The following is a 17,902-nucleotide window of genomic DNA, read 5'->3' as shown; positions in this document are numbered from 1 at the left end:
ATACACTGGCATAAAACTCAGGGTTCAACAACTTATATTGATTAAGAAAGATCAAAACAATTTGTAGAATATACCATCTTATTATTTGCCTACAAGATAAAACATTAACTTTAAAAAAAATTATTAGATTTCAAATGTCGCTTAAATTTTAGCACACACTAACTTAAAATATATAAATAAAAATCAGTACTAGAACACAATTTTTATTACCATACATATATACACACCTATATATCTATTTTTAGATACTAATATTTTTTGACATCGCTCGTAATACATCATTATCACTGTTCCTTACATTTATATAAAAACAAAGACGTTTTAATCGTAAATTATATTTGTATGTAAAAATTGAATATTTTAAAATCTATGCGGATAGAATAACTTGGTGCAAAGGCAAAACGGTGACTAGCCTTTCAAGTTTTACGTAGATAAAGTTAATATTTCGGTGTCTTAAAGTTTGGCTCATCTGAAGATAATTGTGGTGCTTTGCGTTTTTGTATTATATTTTGAATCTGAAAAAAAATGTCATACATTGAGAAATTAAAATTATTACATAACAATTACATTTTATGAGACTAAATTAAAACTGTGAGAATAGAAAAAATAGTTATTTGGCCTCTTAAATAATCTTAACAGGTCACTCTAGGCATCGATTAGCCCCTAATCAATCTTAACCACGTAACTAGTTACTAGGACAAGGCGGAGGCGCAATTACCACATTTTGATAGAATACGATATAAAAACCGAACTCGACACGCATTTATCTTATTAAAAGACGTCCATTAAAATCTCCTACACAAACTCACTCAGTTTCTGCCGTTTTTGACAGTATTTTTTATATAACGGTGCAAAGAAGCAGGAGGCAGATACGTAGTAGGTACCACCACCCATTAACGCTGAGGCATGTGAGTGCCCAGTGCTTGGAAAAGACTAATCGACGTATAATATATATATAAAATATTTTAAACACGTTACGTGGTAGTCAAAGTCAAAATTACTTTATTAGTATATGTAATCATGTACACTTATGAACGTCAAAAAGAAGTTAAATTAATTGTAAATTTACATTTACTACCAGTTCGCAAGTCAAGAGCGTAGAGCGGGAAAGAAGATCAAGCAAGAAACTTTCCGCGACTATAATCGCTAAGTCATACAAATTGTTTGAACTGGAGCAAATCAATACCAAGGATTAGGATCATTTAAATATTCAATAAATTTATAAAATGTTTCATTGATTAATTTACGATTAACGAGAGCTTTGAATTTATTTACTGATAAGTTTAGTTTACTATAAAAATTAAATACAATTAACTACACAACTGTACAACAGATTAGCTTGTTTAACCAGTCGTCTAGTTTATTTTTAACCCTATAAATATTTATATCAAGTAATCATATACCATAGGTCTGTATATTACTAAGTAATTAACTTAAACATTCTGTGTCCTTTTAATGTTTTTTGGACTATAATTATTTATTATTATGATTTAGTAAGATTATACCTGCTGCCATTCCCTATCCAGTTCTGCCTTCTCACTCTTATCTTTCGTCTTCCTTGTCTTCCTTCCGTCTTGTGTCTTCACTCCGTATTGGAAAGCAGCTTTTGGGAGCGCCTCTTTGCTACTCATGTACGCCGAGTACTCTTCTTGGGTATCGAAGTCCCAGCGACCTATAAATAAGATTTCGAAGGTGTTTCATAATAATCCTTGTTTTTAAATATCCTCTTATCAATATAATAATAACAAATAAAGCAATGTTACTTTTGTTACGAGAAAAACCTGTCGAAACTACATTCATCGGGGCTTCATTTTTTTTAGGATTAATTTTCATTTTCATTTTTGCTAGGATTAATTTTATAGTCTATAACAAATAAAAAATTTAATCTGTGGCTTCGCTTCGCTTGTTTTTAATTATTAAAATCAATAACAATTATAAAAGCATAGCAATGTATATAGAAATATAGAATAATAAACTATCCATAATTTAGAAAACTATTCGGATTAATTACCAATAGGTCCTTTCTTATTTCCAGCATCCATCTTGGAGTAATCCACCTCATCGTCAGAGTCGTCAATGGCGTCATCCATCTCCCTGAGACCGGGATAACACTCGGCATACCCTTCGGGTTCAGCTGCAAGGCGCGAGAGCAGCGCAGCCGATCGCTTGTCCTTGTCTTCCGGGGCACGGCGGGCTAATTGACCTGGACCTATTTGAAGAAAAAATATATCTAAAATAACGCCCGAATAAATTATGCACTAAAAATCCAGTTCTAATATTTATGACAAATTTGATAAATAGGGATTAATTTAATACTTTCTTTTAATATCAAAATAATAATTCCAATAAAATAATATAAATAATAAAATGATCATTTAAAATATAATTTTTAAATAATAGCAAGAATTGTACAATAAACAAAGTGCACAGCCCTTATTTGAAACGCACGCTCAATTTATCTCCAAAACAAGTCTTAAAAAAATATTATTATTAATCCTAAAATAAAAATATTATTTTTGCGCTGTCAAAACTTACCCGTCTCTTTCTCTGTCTCAATTGGCTTGTCGAAGTATCCTGTCCGTGGGCGTTCATCGCGTTTTTCTGTCCGTCTGTCCCCACCCACGTAATCACCAATATCACCGTATATCGAATCGTCGTTACGACCTTTTTCCTGTAAATCATTGACCAAAATCACATTTTAACATCTAAGAACAAAGATTTTTCTTCAAATATAATCGGAGGTAGTTTTTAATTAAATACACGAATTACGATTAGGAATTTATATTATCTATTTTTTATATACTATGTCAACTAGCGTATTAGGGCAATCCGTAACTGACTACGATATCAAAGAATAATTAAATCGCGTTTATAATCATTAATTATAGTAATGTCTGATTTAACGGACCTTCTTTTTCTGTTTCCTATGTCTTCCATGCCTCAAATATGAGAATATCTGTGTCAATTTCTCTATAACCACTTCATTGGCTGCTGATGAAGAGCTTCTTTCATCCAATTCTGGAACATCAGCTTTACTCCTCGTTAGTGTCGTTGGGATATCACTGTCTATTGTGCCTTCATCCTCTAATTCCACAACATATGCCATACGACCGGGAGCAAATAGTTCATTCCTTGCTATCTTCTTATTTCTGAAATTTATTTATACTTAAAAAATTTGCTAAACAATACGAGAAAAATATGGTACAAATTTTACACACATATACACGATCAGAACATACGCGTCTTAAATACAAATTTTTGAAAAAGTATTTGTACATCTAAACCATTCACTTTCACACATTAAATTTCACCAAAATCTGTCAAGCCGTTTAGGAAGTTTAGTTTACAAACACATGTATAGATGATTAATGTATATATTTATAATAAAATTAATTGGCGCGTGCCAATATGGAATACAGCTTTGGGGATCTGCCAGTGCTTCAAATATAATAATAATCTTTGTATTAATAAGCTTAAAGCTCAAAATTACATACTCAAGCAAATATCAAACACCCCATGGTTTTCTAAAACAACAGAAGTCCACGAATTTCTTAATTTGCCCATGGTAAAAGAGGAAATAACCACTCATGGGTTTAACTACAAACTAAGACTTTAAAAGTCCAATTAGCCCCCCCCCCCCACCCCAATTTGCCAGCAGCTGATCCCAGCTGACCCCAATCAGCTAGCAGGACAGCTAACTATATCAGAAACTACTCGACGACTAAAAAAGTGGAGAGACATTTTTTCCAGGACAACCCAACAGACTGAGTTTAAATAATAATAGGCAGGCTCCGCTGGGAGTAGCGCCTAAAACGTCAAGAAGCACTCAACGTATCTCCTTATAGTCTCAAAGACTGCTTGTATGATTATGATTTAAAAAAAAAATGCGCAGTCAAGAAACAAATAAATAAGGCATTTAGTAGATACACAATTCTTCAGATACTTCATTATAATTATAAAAATATTGTGAATTTTAATTTAAAAATCATAGTTCACTGTTTAAAAGATATTTCTTATTAAGATGCACTTACTTTTGCTCCATTATCATGTTGTAAATATTTCTTCCTATAGTTGTTTCAAATTGCATTTCTTCTTCCTGAAACAATTTTCAAAAGATATACGCAAGTTCAGACAACAGTTACATTTCAAAATTACCGTATCCTCCTCCAACGGTAAATGCCTTAGGTCTCACTACAATTGACTTCATCATGCAATACTGTTCGACGTTAAAAGGTGTATTCATTGATCTGGCGAGATGAAATATAACCGGCAGGTTTACTAAGTCCGAAAGTATAGATAGGTTTGAATTCTGTTTTTTCTTGTATTAACTTACCGCAAGCGTTTCCTTTTTCTCTTTAACAACCTCAACTGGAGCAGACACAAGCCTCTCCATTTCTGCCTCTTCATCTAGCTCGTGTGTCTGTATTTCTGAACGAACCTTTAAAAAAATTGGCCCATATATAATTTAAGTAAAAGTCTGGTAGAAAAGACACACACTTCTTTATTAATGTTGTTTCATTTGAAAAGTGTATCCTTAAGTATTCTTTGTTTCAAGCAAAAGCTACAGTAGATATTGGAGCTGGGGTAGTTTATTTTGTAATTACCACCAATAGACCCAAACTCTATCTATCTACGTCTGAATGCCATCAATGTCATCTACATTACGTTACATCTGCTTTACGAAGCCTGTATTATAGGAGAATGGAAAACTTACAGACCATTAGTATAATCACAAGGAATATAACCAAATAATGTTATTTATTCAAGATATATTTACTGGATAAACCAAAAATAAAAATAAAGTCAATTAAAATCATAGATTTAAGATACTAACCTGTACAACCTATGTTTATTGTACATTGCTCAATGTACAATGAACATTACAACATGATTGTAACACATAGAATAGATATTAGGTCCTTACATATGAAATTGGCGTTTTGTATGGGAGGAAAAAAGTCGAATATTTTTAAATATAATATATTTAATTAATCAAAGTATGAACCATTGTTTTCTATGCACTTTTGCCATCTCATAGGTAGTTTATTGATCCCTTTACTAAAAAAAACAGTCGGACGGGAATCAATAAAATCTGTGAAGGCGATTTGGACTGCCCCATCGGAGTTAAATTTTTTCCCTTGCAAGAAGTTGTCCAAATTTCGCAAAAAATGGTAATCTGTTGGAGCAAGGTCTGAGGAGTACGGAGGATGTCTTAGACATTCCAATTGAAGCTCTTGTAATTTGGTAGCCGTCTCTTGTGCAATGTGTGGTTTAGCGTTGTCGTGAAGTAGCAGTGGCGTAGAGCGATTGACCAGCCTAGGTTGTTTAGCCGCTAGCTTTTCCATCATGGTTTGCAATTGCTGACAATAGATATCAGCCGTAATAGTCTGGCCAGATTTGAGAAAACTGCAATGAACAATACCGGCACTAGTCCACCAAACGCTTACAAGTAACTTTTTTGGGGTTAATTTTCGCTTGGAGCAGGATTTCGCTGGCTGGCCAGGATCTAACCATTGCGCTGAGCGCTTCCGATTATCGTAAAGAATCCATTTTTCATCACAGGTAATGATTCGGTTTAAAATACCTTCATTATTGTACCGGTTCAATAATGTAACTCAGCAGTCGACGCGCGTTTGCCGGTTTGCTTCAGTCAATTCGTGAGGTACCCGCCTTTCAAGCGTTATAATCTTCCCAATTTGCTTCAAGTGAATTAAAACAGTTTTATAACTAACACCGCAGCCTGCAGCTAACTCGGACGTGGTTTGCGATGGATCCGCTTCCACAATAGCCTTCAATACTTCATAATCAACTTGGGTCTCAGGCCGTCCACGGGGCTTGTTCTGCAGGTCGAAATTTCCAGAACGAAAACGTTGGAACCAAAAACGAACTATGTTTTCTTTTGCAACATGACCGCCACAAATCATTCACCCTTCGAGTCGTTTCCGCAGCACTAGTACCATACTTTAAGTTTTCCGTTTTGTAAAATGAGTGACGCAATCAGAAAAAAACAAATGAATGACGGTCATCGAAGCACAAATACACGAGTAAATAGCTGTACAAATTTGAATTTGAAATTCCTAACCAAAGAGGAGGTATTTGAGGTCAGAGTGGCCAGTACGACAAAACGCCAATTTCATATGTAAGGACCTAATATATTTATCAGTTTATATTCGAGATTAATATAAATGTGAAAAAAACGAATGTAATGCTTTAAATATCAGTCATATAGTCATAATTTTTATTTGATTGACAAATTGGATTACTTGATAATATTTACAAACTGTGGTTTTAATTATTTTAACATATTTTTATTTTGTTTCCCTGGATAGGTAATATTTTTCTAATCAATGGGATATGATTTTAATTGTGTTCATAGTTACAAGCATAAATCTCACTCTGGAATGGGAAAAATAAATAAAGATAATACAAGAAAGGACATTGTATTTTATCTTACCTTTTGTAATAAGGCATAATCAAGACCTTTTACCAAGTGAGTATGATTAATGTCACCACCAAGATATTTGGATTCCTGAAAATAATGTTATTTATTATGAATATATTAAATAAAGATTGTTATACTAAATTAAGTTACTATTTATCTTTTTATGCATACAAGACAGCTGTCTGTATTTTTTTTATTATTAAATAAGACAGTTTTGTGTTTGTATGTTACTGAGAGATGTTTCTTGCTTATTTGGTCCTTTTAAAGTAAACTTAATGAAAATACTAATAGGTTAGTTGTCCAATGCTGCTTATAAATAAAAAAATATTATATCGTAGTATGTCTATGGCTACATAGATATATTATAAATACTATATATATATACTATAAACCTGTATCATCTGACGTCTTCGCTCTTTAGCATCCATTCCAGATTTTGCATCTGGTGCTACAGCCCTGTAAATTGTAAATATGAATGTGAGAATTATATAATTAAAGTACAGATAACATTGAATATACATCATATCAATGATGTAATGTTTACTATATTATAACATAAAATGTTAAAATAATATACTATGCTAAATAATTATATTGATTTATATGTATAATTTAAAATTAAAGTTTTAAACACTCAAATTGATGATTCTTGCAATAACAGACAACATTATTATGTATATTTTTTTTTTGCAATGAATACTAGTTTTATATGGCTTCACAGATAAGTAAAAAAGTTCCATCCATACCAAAAACCAATGGAAACCAGATGTACAAGTCTGGTTTCAATAGAACAATGGTTTTGAACACAATTGTAAACATGTCTTGGTAGTAACTTGGCTTAGCCCGAACATTGGCCATCTTACAGTAATATCACAGAATCTTACCCTAAATGAACTTATTCAATGTTGATCTGACATATAATTAAATAATAGTTACAATTATTTTACTTAATTATTAATAAAAATATTAAACCTGTAGGCACTAGTTGTGTTACTCATAGGGTCCAAGGGATTTACATCCTGAACACCTTCCCTTCTTTCCCGTGCTCGATCTCGATATTTCTCAGCAAGTTCAGCCAATTTATTGTCTTCTTGTTTTTTCAATGCTGCATAATATGATTTCTTTTTGCGACGCAGTTCACTTTTGTTCTCTGTTGGTGGTGGCATTGCCCTGAAATATGAGGATTCAAAAATAAAATTTGGGTCTTGTTGATATCTTTTCTGTACAGATTTAATAAAAAAAAATTTCTCTTACTCGTAAGGAAATATAATCAGGCTAATAACAACTCTCTTCATCACAGCAAAAACAAATTTTGCTAACAATTTGACCAAAAGAGATAAAAGAGTACTTTAGTTAAATAAGAGGCATTAAATTTCATTTTTATGAATATATAGTAATGGTTGGTAAGTAGTTTATGTTTAACTCTTACCCTGCATTGGCCATAGCCTCACGAACAGAACCAACAGGATGTGATCCTGCTGGAGTGGACCTTGGCGTCATGAGAAGTTTCCTAAAATCGTCGTTAGTGAGCCTCTGAGACGCTGGAGTGTCCTCAACACTTCTTTGGTCATCCATTTTGTAATGATATGGTTAAAATCAATGAATATATTGTTACACTGAAATTATATGAATCTTATATAGATGTTGTTAACATATTCAGACTGTTTAATCTTAGGCAAACAATTTATGTAGCAACTAGCACATATTCATTTTAACACTGCTCCCATTAAAATATCATAATCATTATATTTTTTTAACTTAATGTGAAATAGGTAAACCATCAAACAGTACAAACGATTAACAAACAAACCTAAGCCTAGTTTCAAGACTTGAAACCGAATTGCAATAAATCAAAAACTTCGAAGTATAATACACTCAGAATAACAAGATTAGACTACCTAAATAGGATATTCTAATAGTTATAGTAAGTACTAGTAGTAGGCAACAGGCGCTCCGCGCTAGAGACAAAATCACAGTGTTGCCAAATGGTCTCGGCAACGTACCCCTAGACTAATTTGATTTCCCCCTAGAAATCCCCAAGGATACCCTCACCAAGCGGATGGTAGCATGGGAATGCGCAATTATTTAAAGCAGCGGTTATGTTGGAATTGTTGGGATATGAAAGGCATTACGCAAAGTATCTGTAATAGAAAATGGATTGACAGGATCAAGTTTTATTCGGTTTTTGGCTAAACAAATATACAATTAGTAAGGTTAACCACATGGATGTGTGGTGTGATTCTTACGATGTGTTCGTAATTCAATTTAGTTTCAAAATCAGGAACGTGATATACAATAGCAAATGACTGTATTTAGTGTGTTTTTGAAATTTCCCCTAAAAAAAACCCAAATATTCTTTCCCCCTATTCTGTCCCTAACTCAGTTGAGAAACCCCTAAATCTAGAGGGAAATCCTCTGATCTGGCGACACTGCAAATCACTTCTAGCAATTAACGTCTTTGTTGGGTGATGGGAACGACATTAGCTCACGCTTTATCACGTGACCATTTTCATACAAATTTGCTTTGCTTTAGTGGATGGATCACCACTGTCGAAATGTGACTTTGTCTTTACCCACTCTTGATTAAAATATTTAAATTGATATGTTCTGTTCCTTAATGACATTAAGTATATAAAGTTACTGAATTACTATATATAGATACAGTGTATTGAATTAATAAAAATATGTGTTATTAAATTTATGTTTAATAGTTTTGTGCCCTAGCAAACATACAATTGATTTTTTGTAACCGAATTTATACTAGCATAAAAATGAAATTAAAAAATATATATATGTACTTGTAAATACGGATTTTTTTTGTCATAATTTATGGCAATTGCAAGTATGACTATCACTTGTGACGAAGTGTATACATACCATAGAGAAATAATATATACTGGTGTGAGGTGTCATACTTTATTATTCTTCCTGTTTGGTCAGCATCTAATGTAAAATTTAATAAATGTTAAGATCTTATTCTCTTTTGATTGTGTCTCTATTATATTTAGGTATTATATGTAAACTTTGAAAATAATAAAAGATCATGATACAATTTTATTATTGAAAGCCAATATATACATGGTTTTAAATTTAACTACTGTATAATATTTCCTATGGTAAATTATAATATATTTTAGAATCTTGTTTATCCAAAAATGGAATGGAAAGTAGTGCCCTTGAATCCAACATTTCCTGTTGGTTCATCTTGGAAAGTTATGTACATTCTGCAAAAAAAAAAGTTATTGGTAAGGTTTAAGAAATTTAAAATTTAGGTATTACACATTATAATGTACAATGCATTATAACTTTTCTCATTATTACATATTAACTTAACTATTTACTGTGTGTGCTATTTCTGATAAATATGTACAACAGTTTAAAATAAGTAAATATACATAAAATATATTTAAACATAAAACAATTCTATTATACAAAACTTGGTACTATCAAAGCTGTATCAGTTTAAAATAAGAAACATGTATAACTAAATTAATCCTACCTATCATTTGATACACCCAATTCTTTTTCCACAAGCTCAAAAAGAACTTTAGAATGCTTTTTGTTTTGTTCTACACCAAGAGCTCCAATAGACATAAGGTTAGCAATAGCACAAGGTTCTGTAGTACCTCCAAAACTCATTAGTAGGTCTGGTATCACAGTCACGACACAATACTAAAAGCAAATTTGCATGTATTGTAAAATTGAAACAATGTTTTTATGACCTAAATCACTCATAATAATAACTTACGGATTCTGGTTTGCCAAGAGCTTTAGCCAAAACTGGCACCGTTTTGGTAACAAAATCATGTGGTATTTTAGATTTTGGGACATTAGTCTCAATGCGAAAATGCGGCATTCTGAAAAACGAGTATAGTAATAACAAAGAAAGTGTACCATACAATTATTATATCACTTCTAGCAATTTTTTGTTACAATTTTATCGTGAATTTTAGATTACACAATAAAATACTAAATAGTTCCACAATCTTATTATTTAATATGTACCTTTAGGCTTAAACTTTAAGCACCACTATATAATATATATATCGAATTGTGTTAAAGTGCTTCTAGCACAGTACTCACTATTCAGTATTCGTTTTTACTGAAATCCAATTTCAAAATAAAGTTAACTAGAATATTAATAATATAGAATAAAAATAAGTTTATGCTGTGGTTCAACCTTTATAGCTTATAGAACAAAAATAAAGCATAGAAACCGTATTGAAAGTAACGGTGGACACCTACTTTAACGTTATATTAACATAATATACGTTATGACTGTGTATGGGTGCATATGCTTAAAAGTTTGCTTAAACGAAAAGAAAATCCATGTCTATTGCCATAATATAAAAAAAAACAAAAACAATGATTATATATTTTTATTTAAGTTATTGTAATAAATAGATAATCTAATCCTGTTGGGAATGATATATACATCTGTTTTTGAGCCTGACCTGTCCTTCTCCTAAAGTATTTTATCTGTGTGCAAGCTGCATAGTAATATTACTATGCATATATATGCGACTTAGTAATTATAATAAAATTCGGAGTGGCAAACATTTTAAACACTGAAGACGACCCTATACGATCGCACATTGGCCTGCCCATCCCATTTATACTCATCACTAGTATAGTAGAGTATTATGTTCTATGCCTATAACTATAACTACTTATAGTATATATGTAACGTCTTCCGTGTCGTCGTGCGAAATGGGAATGTGAGTGACCGGATTTACAATCTCGTTGGTGTCTATGGTATGTTCTTTACCTATTGGAAAATTGTTTATAAAACTATCCGACCAACGATCCTGGGTTTATTAATCTACTCTTTGTATCCGACTACGGGTATTCATACATATTACATAGGCGTAATCTGAGAAATCATGTAATTTGCCTTCCACGTTGATTACTCTGTTCAGTGAATTCCATGTTAAGATACAACAGTGGCAACAAACAAAAATATTTCTAATATGTGAGTTGTGTGCATAATATTGTAGATTTTGATAATTATTTATATCGTTGATGCTTTCATTGTTCTTTGGTACTGATAATGAACTAACTAGTCTAACCATAAATAATGTTACATAAAAACCTACCTTTTTTCAACTTTATAATTATGCATTTTCATTTGTAACAGAACTTACGGCTGGACAATATACCTATTGTTAACATTATTCATTCACCGATTTTATGTAAGCATTGGTGCAGCTTTTTTTGGTAACCATATCTGTAGTACAATATGATAATGATGATTATCAAAATATCTTGTATCTTATAGCCTTACCAATCTTCTCAAGTAGTTATGTGTATAATAAATATTATTTAATAACAATTACTTTATCAAATGTTGTGAAACAAATTATTAGTAATTGTTATAAATTTACTAATTGTATGATTAGGTCAGTTTGTTTTTTATTAATGTCTTGTTTGTGAGTAAATAATAAAGCACTCTCTGATTTCAAAAAACATGTTTATTTACTTATTAAGTATTTGTGTTTTAACAATACTTAGTGTAATTACTATAGACTATAATAACTTTCAAAACAATAATCTATAAGTATTCAGAACAACTTCCTTTATATGCCAGTAGTTTTTTGTATATGTGTAGTGAAACATTTATATTTTATTTTTAGCTTTGTTAATTTACCTTTTTGGTAAATAAACATATAAATGGGGGCAGAAAATTCCAGACCTAAGTAAGTATTTTGTTCTAATGAAACCTCTTTACATTATTTACATATCTCGGCACATTCTTTCGTCGATTTCTTCCAGGCAACGTAATTATATTTGAAACAATTTAATATTTATATTAAAAGTAATGTAATTATTACGTGGTTTTTGTACTTTATATTGCATGGGTTTGTTTAGTGACGTTTGTAATTTTTCATCACTACTAGCAGTAGATGCCGCAATTACTTTTTCTCAGTTGCTGGCTGGGTTGCTAAAACCTAAAATTGTAAAGCTGTCTAGCATGCCGCATGCCGACGTCCTATTATGTTTCATTGTTTGTAGGACAGGCGGAACCCTCGTTTTTAAAGCCAATTACTTAACCCATTCATTCAGTCATTGTTTTGATAATATTTTTTTATGTTTATAGATCTAGCATAAGTAACTATGAGTTAGAAGTTGCACTTGAAAGACAAAGAAAAGTATATGAAAGTCAGACACAAGCATTACTACAAATTCAACGGGACGCTTTAGTTAAATCACAGGAAAAACAAAGGTAATTTTTTAAAATAGTTTCAACACAGTTTTACATCTTTTTCTATAATATGTTTAGTTTTTTAAAGAAATGTAGGTGATCAGCTTCTTAATCGTCCTGGTGATAAAACGGCTTAAAGCCGCGTATAGATACCGGCAACATCTTGAACAAATATCCTTGTCTGCGCAGAAGCGATTTTTAGGTAGGCAGCGGCGGGAGAGTGACAAACGCGTGATTGGTAAATCAGTTGACGTTTGTGTCCCGCGCTGTGTACGATGCGCAAACTTTCCCCCACTCCCTTGTTTAACGCTCAAGAAGTTTGACGTGATCTATATATCAGTATATCTGCTTGGCGCTCCAAGAGGGCGAACATTAGCGCGCGTTCCATCGCGAAATGGATAACACTTTGGAACGCGCACCAATGTGTTCGTTGGTGCGCGTTCCATCCTTCCAAAGCGGAGCGGATGTCGCTTTTTTACTGGGCATCAGACTGTCAGACATCAGTCGTGGCACGCGCGCCAATTAAGACGGGCACGTTGTATTTTTTGTGTATGGTATAAAATAACTACTGTGTAATACGAAAAACTCATCGTATCATAATAATCAAAAATCGCGTTCCGCGGAACGCCTTCTCGGCGCGCGCCAGGAGCACGTAGTCGATACACGGCTTAAATCAACTGCATGTGCCAGGCACAAGGCTGATCACCTACTAGAACAGATTACTGGATTTTTATTCTTTAGGTACATGTTTTATCAAAACGTTAAATTCACTTCTCCTAAATTTCTTTGTCATTAATTGTTATTATTTGCTTTATAATATTTATTTCAACTTTCAGAACAAGTGAAGTTACAAGCAGCACTTGGAATACCCCAGGTTCATCAGTAACAAATTCATTATATCCTAATCTGCCAGGCCCGTCAAATGGAAACCCATTCGCCCCGCCAGATTTACCCCTTAATAGGAATTTGTTTGTGCAAAATGTGGAACCAGCCTATTTAGATAACAGTTTTCAAGTTCAGAATCAATACTTGTAAGTTTATTTAAAAGATTGCACCATACATTAAAAATAATAAACATGGCCTGGTTGTTTCGTTAAATGAACCAGCTGATATTTACCTCACCGTGGAATCGTCAATGTTTAACGATATTTCAATCAATGTTTGGTTGTATCATTAGTTTAGACTATGATAATACGACTTCTTAATTTTTTTTTTAATTATTATGGTACTTATTAACTGATACTGATTTCTTGAAAGCATTTATTAATCTTAGTTTAGAAAACAGTTGGGGTTACTAAACAAAAACAAATGAACGAAAAGCAACTTTTTAAACAATATGTTTATTTAATTTTACATTTCAAAGTATATTTCATTTTCTTATTTATGGGGTAGCCATTTTTTCTTACCTATGTTAAGAATATATTTTTTTAGGACACCATCGGCTCCACCGCTACCGATTAATACGCAAGAAACGCAATCTCGGTATGTATAAATTATGTTATATTATTATATGGTTTTAACTTTTAAATGACAGAAATTTACAAAAATATATGTTTCTTCTTTTTCAAACGATTGTTTCTTGTACTTATGTATAATTTTAATTAGCCTTCGATCACGACGAATGACTTTGTCATTATTTTCATTTGCTCATGGTTATATCATTTTACATTTATATTGGATCGGTCTACATTTCAAAAAATTCTTAAAGTTGCAATTAAGATTCTGTCTGCCGGAATATTTCGCGTAGAGAAACGCGCCTAATAAAACAATATTGGCTAATGTAATGTTAATTATGTTTTTTTTAGTACCATGCAACCGCATCGACCACAAACAATTGGTCAACGATTAAATAAATTCAATTTTCAGGTAAGTATCTTTTTAAATTTACAAATATGTCTTAAGCTTTACAAAGTATTGTTAAAAACTATTTAACCGTATTTTTGTCTATTTTGTGTAAATTCTATCAGCAATTATTTAAAAAACAGAGCAATGACATTGTTAATAAAAAAGCCTTTATTTAAAAGTCCAGTTTTTCGTGATATCTGCATGAACCTACTAAAGTAACTTTAATAATTGTTCATTACAGCGTTGTCCCAATTACCTACATGGATGCTCATTGCGTTTCGAAAAACATCAACTTACTGCCCACGTAGAAGAATGTCCTTTCAATGATTTAATCTGTCCCATGAACAGTTTAAATGGATGCTCATGGAAAGGTAATAATAATCTAATTTTCATACACAGAATAACGATTAAGATCTTACAACTTGTATCTTAATGTGTATTTTACTTAATTTATTTAACGGGAAATCTAATAATGCACTACAAATAGGCACAAAAGAAAAAGTGAACTTGATAATTCTGTTAACGTTATGTAAAATACAATAAATATATCTAATACGAATTTTATTAAATATTAATTTAAGTTTTGAGGTTATTTGAGATAAGTGAATATTAGCTGATTAACTCACTTTTAATGTATGTTTAATAATTAATATCATACATTAATATTGCAAACGATAATAACATTTCCAAGCGAACATCGACAGGAATTACTTTGACCATAGTACATTAGAAGAAATTCAATTGATTTATATATGATAGCACTAACTTTGTTGTCATTAATATCTTTATCATTTCTGCAATTTTGTTAAATAATTCAGGTCTTTTATTAAAAAAAATCTATCAATAAAGAAGTAGCTTTATTCTAATCTTAATACTTAATTATAATTTGTGATATCAAGCGTCAAATTCCCGCCGAAAATCTTAAATGCAATGAAGTAAATTTTAACTTCGAAATAACGGCTCTTATATAGTAATATACGTGTATGTATAATGTCATTTCTAATTCCGCAATTTTATATTACAGGCAAGATTCACGATATCAAAGTCCATTTCGCCGAATTTCATCCTCAATGTACAAAAATCCAAATAAATAAGGAGGACACTTTACACATCTGTGGTAACTATCAGTTCGTGAATTTAATTACTCTTGACTCATACAATTTTTTATTCCACCTACAAGTAGACCAACACAATAAAAAAATTAGCTTTGGAGTGCAACTTATCGGTACAAAGGTCAGCGCAGCGAAATGGACATATGAAGTTCGGGTTTATAATAAAAAAGAGCCCCGTAGGTTATTCAAGTACGTTGACAAATGCCACTCGAATTGTGTACCGCTCCAAGTCATCACAGACCAATTTGCTACAATGAGCCTCGATTATGCCAAAACATTCTCGGAGCAAAATATAATAACATTTAGGATTTTCTTGAGAAAAGATATTTTTCCAAGTGAAAAAAAAGAACAATATAAAGAGAAACCACCTCGCCGACAATGATATAAAATTAGTGAGGAAATTTTTTAACTATCAAAAATTTTAAAATCAATCAATAAAAGCAATCCAAAAATGTAACTATTGAGTTCTACTTTTAGTGATTGATTAAAATTTGTATTTAGAGCGAAAATGTCCGTCAAAAATTCAGCTCCAATTTTGAGCCTAATATACAATGTGTATAAATGTAAATTTTCTTTATTAAAGTTTAGCTCAACGCCATAAATTATATTGTTACGGTTAAATTTTTCATAGTAAAACTAGGGCGACGCTCTAACGTGTATTTCTATAAGTCTTTTCTTTTCCTTAACATACCAGAGAAACGCTTAGATTTTTTATTCTAATCTGGCAACCCTAATTACTTAGCAACTGCTAAAAAAATTGTATTTTTATGTCTCACATTCCTTATAACATTGAGACACATGCTATATAACATTGTATCCAACCACAAACCAAGTATCTTAACTAGTAAATTAGCATTTAACTTAATAATTTGCCATATTTTTCTAGTTAGCTATTTTTGTTTTTTTGAAAATATATGACATTCAATGGGTTAAGTTCTGTTATAAACCTAAGTTTAATATAACATTAAGAAACACTAATTAGATACTTGCTAAGGTTTTTTTATATAATAAACCTCAGAGAGCTAATAATTTTACGTTTACAAATTTGACTATTTACACAGCTTGAAATTTCGCTAGGGATTTTCTTATTTAGGGTAACTGACGGCAACTAAATCCTGACCTTTGACACTACAATGTAAAGTATATCTAGTACTAGTAGAGCGGATCAATTAATCAAGACACATGCGTCGACGCGGAGCTAATATTTATCTGAGACTAATGCTTGTAAAATTTAACAAATTTGTAAATCAAATTTATTCATAACAGATTCATACCTCTATATCACGACCACAAAATTGTACCTAAAGGCTAAAAATTGTTAAATAGGTGCTTGGTATGACATTTCTAATGAAAAAGCTTACAAAAATTGTGACGCTCCTAGAATAACTTAAATTGAGGTTGGGGGTGGGGCATGACTCGATTGATCCACGCTTGGGTGGATGTATACTGTACTAGTAAACAAATTATATTATTGCTATAGCAATAACGCAGAATGTACACCCAAAATCAATTACATAGAACTGAGATGCCGAGAATGAGACTCGCATTGATCAAAATTTATGATGGAAGATCCCACCCAATCTAGCCAGTACGTTTTACGTCTTTACTACGAAAGAGATCAGTTTGAATATCCTTTCATGATTTGTGAATTTAATCTAGAATCTGTTCAAATATTACGTAAGCACTATAGGGGTTTTTGGTGATTATTTTATTAGTATATTTTTATTTTCTAATGTGTGATTACGTCAACAGTAATTTACTTTTTTCACATATTATCCAGTCTTTGCTTGAAAACGAAATGCATTTTCGGGGATTCCTACAAAAAATTAATATGTTTATGTATGTGTATTATTCTTTAAAGCTTTGCTTACTTTTGCCGACAATTCCTCTTGTCAATTCTTTCGATAAATTGCAGTAAATCTTACGTAATATTTGAACGGCCCCATATTAGTTACATTAACTATAAGATCTGACAATGATACTTGTGAAATGTTTTATTTTTTATTATTCTTTACTTTTTAAATATATACTAGACCTTTACTTTCCTTACAACAAACCTTAGTATTTTTAAATTGTGGGTGAAGTCAAAATTACTTTAAGATCCTAAGGCCTTTACTAATAGGTAGGCTTGTTATTAAGTGTCTGTATTAATGATAACATTAATATAAATTTAATCAGCTAAAATGTGTATTTAATTGTTTGTATGCTATAGTTTTATTTCACTGTCCATGGAAATAAATCATTTTAAAAATTAGTTTCTTTTTATTATTATATTCACAACATAAATAATTGGTAGAATCC

The 17,902-nt window shown here is 31.5% G+C and overlaps 3 protein-coding genes across 5 annotated transcripts; 1 reads left to right on the top strand and 2 right to left on the bottom strand.

The window, feature by feature from the left end:
• Positions 1-205: 205 nt before the first annotated feature.
• Positions 206-8,412, bottom strand: LOC123713544 (protein Red). 2 transcript variants are annotated; one of them, XM_045667264.1, is made up of 12 exons: positions 8,341-8,412; positions 7,872-8,058; positions 7,415-7,612; positions 6,835-6,898; positions 6,455-6,529; positions 4,334-4,438; positions 4,032-4,096; positions 2,909-3,149; positions 2,536-2,671; positions 2,012-2,209; positions 1,506-1,672; positions 206-515 (listed from the first exon to the last, which is right to left on the bottom strand). In XM_045667264.1, exons 2-12 carry the CDS (start codon positions 8,015-8,017, stop codon positions 438-440), a joined length of 1,473 nt encoding a protein of 490 aa, XP_045523220.1. In that variant the 5' UTR covers positions 8,018-8,058; positions 8,341-8,412; the 3' UTR covers positions 206-437. The 2 variants fall into 2 exon arrangements, with proteins under 2 accessions (XP_045523220.1, XP_045523218.1); XM_045667262.1 differs by having other exon boundaries at positions 8,253-8,405.
• Positions 8,413-9,494: 1,082 nt separating this feature from the next.
• On the bottom strand, positions 9,495-10,574 carry LOC123713198 (macrophage migration inhibitory factor-like). The gene is made up of 4 exons (XM_045666758.1): positions 10,448-10,574; positions 10,191-10,299; positions 9,942-10,114; positions 9,495-9,666 (listed from the first exon to the last, which is right to left on the bottom strand). Exons 2-4 carry the CDS (start codon positions 10,296-10,298, stop codon positions 9,588-9,590), a joined length of 360 nt encoding a protein of 119 aa, XP_045522714.1. The 5' UTR covers position 10,299; positions 10,448-10,574; the 3' UTR covers positions 9,495-9,587.
• Positions 10,575-11,250: 676 nt separating this feature from the next.
• On the top strand, positions 11,251-17,853 carry LOC123713397. Of its 2 annotated transcripts, none has more exons than XM_045667025.1 (8): positions 11,251-11,414; positions 12,076-12,138; positions 12,540-12,665; positions 13,481-13,675; positions 14,076-14,126; positions 14,450-14,510; positions 14,731-14,860; positions 15,514-17,853. In XM_045667025.1, the coding sequence occupies exons 2-8, from the start codon at positions 12,113-12,115 to the stop codon at positions 15,981-15,983; spliced, it is 1,059 nt and encodes a 352-aa protein (XP_045522981.1). In that variant the 5' UTR covers positions 11,251-11,414; positions 12,076-12,112; the 3' UTR covers positions 15,984-17,853. The 2 variants fall into 2 exon arrangements, with proteins under 2 accessions (XP_045522981.1, XP_045522982.1); XM_045667026.1 differs by lacking the exon at positions 11,251-11,414 and adding an exon at positions 11,425-11,634.
• The last annotated feature ends 49 nt before the right edge of the window (positions 17,854-17,902 follow it).

This window comes from Pieris brassicae, chromosome 8 (genome assembly GCF_905147105.1).
Source record: "Pieris brassicae chromosome 8, ilPieBrab1.1, whole genome shotgun sequence".
In the NCBI taxonomy this organism is placed as follows: domain Eukaryota; kingdom Metazoa; phylum Arthropoda; class Insecta; order Lepidoptera; family Pieridae; genus Pieris; species Pieris brassicae.
Note: the sequence above shows the minus strand (reverse complement) of the source record. Positions and strands in the feature narration are given on the sequence as shown.

What these genes read in the sequence shown, in the direction of transcription:
- LOC123713198 (XM_045666758.1), bottom strand. Translation starts at nt 10,298, where the DNA reads ATGCCGCATTTTCGCATTGAGACTAATGTCCCAAAATCTAAAATACCA. An exon ending in CTCTTGGCAAACCAGAATCC is followed by an intron (nt 10,115 to 10,190) that starts GTAAGTTATTAT and finishes ATTTGCTTTTAG; the next exon opens with TATTGTGTCGTGACTGTGAT. An exon ending in TTGGGTGTATCAAATGATAG is followed by an intron (nt 9,667 to 9,941) that starts GTAGGATTAATT and finishes TTTTTTTTGCAG; the next exon opens with AATGTACATAACTTTCCAAG.
- LOC123713397 (XM_045667025.1), top strand. Translation starts at nt 12,113, where the DNA reads ATGGGGGCAGAAAATTCCAGACCTAA. An exon ending in GCAGAAAATTCCAGACCTAA is followed by an intron (nt 12,139 to 12,539) that starts GTAAGTATTTTG and finishes TTATGTTTATAG; the next exon opens with ATCTAGCATAAGTAACTATG. An exon ending in AAATGGATGCTCATGGAAAG is followed by an intron (nt 14,861 to 15,513) that starts GTAATAATAATC and finishes TTTATATTACAG; the next exon opens with GCAAGATTCACGATATCAAA.
- LOC123713544 (XM_045667264.1), bottom strand. Translation starts at nt 8,017, where the DNA reads ATGGATGACCAAAGAAGTGTTGAGGACACTCCAGCGTCTCAGAGGCTC. An exon ending in ATTATGCCTTATTACAAAAG is followed by an intron (nt 4,439 to 6,454) that starts GTAAGATAAAAT and finishes ATTTTTTTAAAG; the next exon opens with GTTCGTTCAGAAATACAGAC. An exon ending in TGAGACAGAGAAAGAGACGG is followed by an intron (nt 2,210 to 2,535) that starts GTAAGTTTTGAC and finishes TTCTTCAAATAG; the next exon opens with GTCCAGGTCAATTAGCCCGC.